The sequence below is a fragment of the Zingiber officinale genome, chromosome 7A (assembly GCF_018446385.1).
Source record: "Zingiber officinale cultivar Zhangliang chromosome 7A, Zo_v1.1, whole genome shotgun sequence".
In the NCBI taxonomy this organism is placed as follows: domain Eukaryota; kingdom Viridiplantae; phylum Streptophyta; class Magnoliopsida; order Zingiberales; family Zingiberaceae; genus Zingiber; species Zingiber officinale.
In genome coordinates this window covers 121,860,476-121,866,155 of record NC_055998.1, presented here as the reverse complement: position 1 = coordinate 121,866,155, position 5,680 = coordinate 121,860,476, and the positions used below count along the sequence as shown (strand labels likewise).

The following is a 5,680-nucleotide window of genomic DNA, read 5'->3' as shown; positions in this document are numbered from 1 at the left end:
CATAGGAACAACTCATGATTATTACGAGATTCTAAATGGGGAAAATATCTTTTAGATATCTAGGGATCCCCATATCCTCTTAAAAGTTGAAGATCTCATATTATAGCACACTCTTGGATGCTCTCACTAGAAGAGTCAATTCATGGCCGAAGAACCTGTTGGCCCAAGTAGACTGTAAGGAGGGGAGGTGAAGTAGCTGTTAAGAAAAATCTTTCTCAACTTTTAACTCAGAAAAAAATTGAATAAATGAACAACTAAAAAGAAACGAGGCCAAAAGAGTTACTTGATTACAACCGGGGAGGTTATTAATCCAAGGTAAGTAAACGCACTAAAGATCTCTTTCTATGAAGGTGAAGAAGCCTTTTACACTCGTTGGAAACTCATAAAGTAGATAGGAAATGAATACAGAAGTTGTTACATATTTCCTAGATCCAGAGGTCTTTTTATAGCCCTTGTAAAATCTTATCCGCGGTTTGAAGGCGCCTTTCATACGGTTGGTTAAAGCTATCCTTTGGCAATGGTTAAAATTAGCATGGTCGAAGGCATCTTCCATAGGGTTGGAAGGCGCCTTCATACTGTATTGAAGGCGCCTTCCACAGTGAAGGCGCGGAGGCGCCTTCAACTCCCTTTGAAGGTGCCTTCAGTAGCATTTTCAGCCTTCTTTTGCTCTCCAGCTGCTCTGATCACCTAAGTGATGTCGGCTAATCAAAATAGGGCTCATTCGAACCCAATTTTTGATCTTCTCCTCGAGCAAGCTTCCACTCCGACTTCTCATCCCTCAGAACGTCACGCACGTCCTTCTAGTCCATCGGTGTACTCTTCCGCAACCTCTCGTGCCTCAGACGTACTGAGTCCGTCGACTCTCTCTCGTATCGCCATTCTCGCTAGCCGCGTCTTCTGCTCGACTTCCTATGCTCCTAAGCTCCTGGACACTTAGACACAGGGTTAAACACCAACAGGACCTAACCTAACTTGGTTGATTATATCAAAACTACCACGGAGTGCCAACAATCTTCCCCTTTTTGATGTGATTAAACTCAAGTTAAGTTAGGATTAAAAAACCTCTAGTTTTTGTAAGTAAAAAATAATTTTGTAAGTAAGCAGAAAAATTTTTAGGGTAAAAAAACTCTAATTTTTGTAACTAAAAAAAATTTTGCATGTAAAAAGAAAAATTTGCTAAGTAAAATTTACTAGAAAGAAAAAATTTTAAAAAAAAATAAATTAAGTAAAAAATTTTTAAACCTTTTTGTAAGAAAAAATTTACAAGCACCCTGTCCTTGCAGAAGATGAAGACCATCCCCACCTTCCAACCCAAGTTCGTACCGTTCGAGTCAGCGGCGAATCGTGAGATAGCCGGCGAAGATGAAAACCATCCTGTCCTCGAGGGCGTCACTGTGAAGGTGAATGCTAAGATCATGGAGGTGGAGGGCCCGCGTGGCAAGCTCACCCGTGACTTCAAGCATCTCAATCTCGACTTCGAGCTCATTCAGAGCGGGAAGAAGCTGAAGGTGGACACTTGGTTCGGGTCTCGGAAGACTACGACCGCCATTCGCACCTCCTTAAGCCACATCGAGAACCTGGTCATGAGGGTCATAAAGGGGTACCACTACAAAATACGGTTGGTCTATGCCCACTTTCCCATCAATGCTTCCATCACTCCCAACAATGGCTGCATTGAGATCAGTAACTTCCTTTGGGAGAAAAAGGTTCGTAAAGTTGATATGCTTGAAGAGGTTAAAATTTTTCGATCTGAGAAGGTCAAGGACAAGCTTGTCCTTGAGGGCAACGATGTTGAACTCGTCTCTCGCTCCGTAGCCTTGATCAACTAGAAATGCCATGTCAAGAACAAGGACATCAAGAAATTCTTGGATGGCATTTATGTCAGTGAAAAAGGAACAATCACCGCTGAAGATGCATAATCCACTTGATCCATAAATGGAATTTTTTAGCGTGTGCTTGTTTTGGTTGTTCATTTGTGTTAAAAAAGAGTTTTAGGGTTCCACATTCATCTTAAAAGTTCAAGATTTCTAACTGTGGAGAATGCTTTTGTTTCTCTATTTTTCATAACGAAACTATGAAGAAACCATTTAAAAAAAAAAATTTGCAAGCACCCTCTAGACTTGTTCTTCAAGCATCCTCTAGACTTGTTCTTCCTACTTCCCTTTTTGATCATATTAAAAATGAGGTCCATTTAAATATCTAAGAATAAAAATAATAAAATCAAAAAAAAATTCTAACTGTTTTAAAGATAAAAGTTAAGTAAAAAATATTTAATTATTTTTTAACAAAAAATTAAGGTATTTTTCTAACTTCTAAATGCTTAACAGTTAGTCAATTAAATACTTATTTCAATAATTGACTTCCAGAATATGGCGAGACACTAGACCTTTTTAGATATTGGAACAATAATCACTTTCTAGACAAAGTCTTTTAAAAAAATTTAATATTTAATTTACTCTGAAAGTCATAATTTAAAAACATTCAGTCCAAATATGATTTTGGAACCTAATATAGGTTCCTTCCTACTAGCTTAATTAAAAATTTCTTAAGTGAATATTTCTTTGAAATTTTTCTAATTTGGCTCTTATGGTATTTAAAGTACCAATTCAATCCACTATATTTTCTAATATGTTGAATATTTGAGCATGTGTGATTTTTTAAAGTTTCTATCTCATTTTACAATTTTTCATTCTCAATTTTAATTTTATCAAAGTCTTCTAGTCGACAAGATTTAGCTAGTATTGATTTTAACTCCTTAACTTCTTTTTCTAATTTACAGTAATTGTTTGTTAATAATTTAACAAATTGAAATAATTTGTCAAGAGGAAGAGATCGTATCTGACTTACCTTGTCGATCCCATGATCCGAAGCTCCCCCTGAAATACTTCTTCTTCCGATATCGCTCCCCCTTCATCTATGCTCTCGATGCTCATTTTAGACGAGCTTGCTTCGTCTCTTTCTTCTTGGTGACTTGCCACTAGCGCAAGTCCGACGATGACTTCAATTTTCGATTCGGACGATGTTTCGTCCCACGCCGCCTTCGTATTCTTGTACTTGTTCGTTTGGGTTGGCTTCTTGTTCTTACTCTTGTCCTTGTCTTTCAATTTAGGACAGTTATCTTTCACATGTCTTTTTTCATTGCAGTGGTAGCATCTTACCCTTCTTTTTTTATCCTGCACTTGATTAAATCTTTTAATTTTAAATAACTTTTTAAATTTACATACCATCAGTGTTGTTTCGCTATCATCAAGAGAAGATTATGAGTCTTTTTTGTTCGTCTTTGCTTTTAAGGCAATGTTATTGTAGGACCGTTAGATTCGATAGAGGGGGGGTGAATATCGATTCGAAAAAAACAAGAGTTTAAACGCAGCGGAAAAGTAAACGAACACAGTTGTTTTTTTACTTCGTTCGGAGCCTGTGACGACTCCTACTCGAAGGCCCGTGGTCCTTGACCACTTTCGTTGGGCAATCACTATCAATTCGAATATTACAGAGTTAAGGACAAGAATTGACAGATAAAGAAAATACCGACAATAGAATTGAAACAAAACCAGCACTGAGTCGGAGAGCTTTTCGTAGCGTCGCAAGAGCACAGAGCAGCAGATCTTGGATTCTTAGTTGATATAAAGCTCCACCCTTGCCCCTTCTTTTATATGAAGCTCAGGGCGCCCCGGATCCCTTCCAGGCGCCCTGGTGAGACGTGGCAGGTCCAACCAGTGAGCTCCACGTGGCGACGTGCAATCAGGACCCGGACCTCCGGGCGCCTGGATTCCTTCCGGGCGCCCGGACCCTGTTTTCCCGCAGAATCCGTCCTGCAAGACAAACGTTAGTCCGGAGGCAAATATATATCCTGTAAAATAGATTGTTAGCACAATTAAAGTTCAACAAAGTAATAGCAAAGAGTATGACTTAGATTCCGTCTTTCCGAGACCGGAATCTAGTCACGATCTCGACTTAGATATCCGAAATGGATCTAAGCCGGATCGACGCCTAATGTTCCTTCCCGTCCTCGCAGATCACCTCTCCAGGACTTACCTTACTTACCGCCAGACGTCCGGTCAGCCCTTGACCCGTCTGGACTTCTCGCCACCATCCGGCCACCACGACCTAGCCGGACTTCTCAAGCCTCCGGTCAGCCGTCGACCGCGGACTTCGCCAGCTATCCGGTCAGCCCGTCGACCTAGCTGGACTTCTCGCCAAGCGTCCGGTCAGCCCGTCGACCCGCTTGGACTTCTTGCCAGCTATCCGGTCAGCCCGTCGACCTAGCTGGACTTTTCCTGCACACTTGATCAAAGTGTCAGACAACAACACAACTAACTTAACCTATTTGTCATTCATCAAAACCTGGGTTAGACCGTTAGTGCTACCCGCACCAACAATCTCCCCCTTTTTGATAGAATGACAACCTGGTTAAGTTAGTGAAAACATATGCAAGAAACAACATGCATTTATGTGGTTTTAAAGTTTGTTAGTTTGTATTTTCAAATTGGTTTAGCTAACTTAACCACCTAACCCTCCTCCCCCTTTGGCATTCATCAAAAAATGAACAAAGGTAAATAATCATAGTGAAGACTTACTGTAACAGGTAATCAAATTTTGAAAGATAACTAAGTTTGGTTCAAAATTTGAAAGATAAAAGTGCAATTTTTAACACCAAGTTAAAAAATAGTCAAGTTGACTTGGGGTAGACAAGTTGAGTTTTGAAAAGTTAAAGTTAATCAAGTTTAACTTTTCAAGCGTGTAGAAATTTTCAAGACAGGTTTTTCAAATTTACTTTTTATGTTTAAGTAACATTTAATTTTCAAAAAGGTAAATTTTTCAACTTCGATTTTTCAAACAAAGCAAAAATTAAACTTTTCAAGAAATAAAATTTTTGCCAAAATTAATTTTTAAGGCTAATTTTGGAAATAGTTAATTTTTCAAATCAGGTTTGAAAATTAGGTGGGATTAAACTTAGTTAAATTTAACTTTTTGAAAACTGGTGTTTTAAAAATAAGTTAGTTTTAAAATAGATGTAAAAAAGTATTTTTCAAACACACAAAATTTTAATTAATTTCTCCCCCTGAACTTGATATTAAGTTTAAATATTCAAAGTAATTTTTTTTTTTTAAATGAGGTAGAATTTTCTAGAGAGATTTTAAAGAGAAGATTAAAAAAATAACGCTTAAGGAGATAATTAAAAAATAAACCTCCCCCTGAATTTGATATTCCTTTAATTTGATATTCCTTTAATTTATTAATCCTCCTTATTTATTAATTTTTCTAGGGGATTTAAAAGAAATTGAACCTCCCCCTAAATTGGTTACTCCCCTTAATTTAATATCTCCCCTTTAATACTAAGGTTTGGTTGTGTTAAATTTCAAAGCTCTAACACATTTGTCTAATTTATTAATACATATATTATTATCTCTGTATCCTTGGTATAACTGTTTATTTGAATTTGATTAATCAATTATTAATTAATTTTAGATTCAGGTGCTTAACTTTAGTTTAAGGTTAAATAAGATAAGATTTTATTAATTCAATAACAGTTAAGCATTATCAATAATTTATTGATTAGTTTTCACTTGATTTAATAATTTAATACTTAGTGAAATAATTTAAATTTCATATTACTTGATTGAGCTGGTCAATGAAAGTGTTAGTTATAATTATGACTATTAAAAAAATTTTAAAAGGA

The 5,680-nt window shown here is 36.8% G+C and overlaps 1 protein-coding gene across 1 annotated transcript; it reads left to right on the top strand.

Moving 5' to 3' along the window:
- The first annotated feature begins 1,286 nt into the window (after nt 1-1,286).
- On the top strand, nt 1,287-1,966 carry LOC121999676 (60S ribosomal protein L9-like). The gene has a single exon (XM_042554325.1). The coding sequence runs from the start codon at nt 1,287-1,289 to the stop codon at nt 1,827-1,829; it is 543 nt and encodes a 180-aa protein (XP_042410259.1). The 3' UTR covers nt 1,830-1,966.
- Nucleotides 1,967-5,680: the final 3,714 nt, after the last annotated feature.

What these genes read in the sequence shown, in the direction of transcription:
- LOC121999676 (XM_042554325.1), top strand. Translation starts at nt 1,287, where the DNA reads ATGAAGACCATCCCCACCTTCCAACCCAAGTTCGTACCGTTCGAGTCA.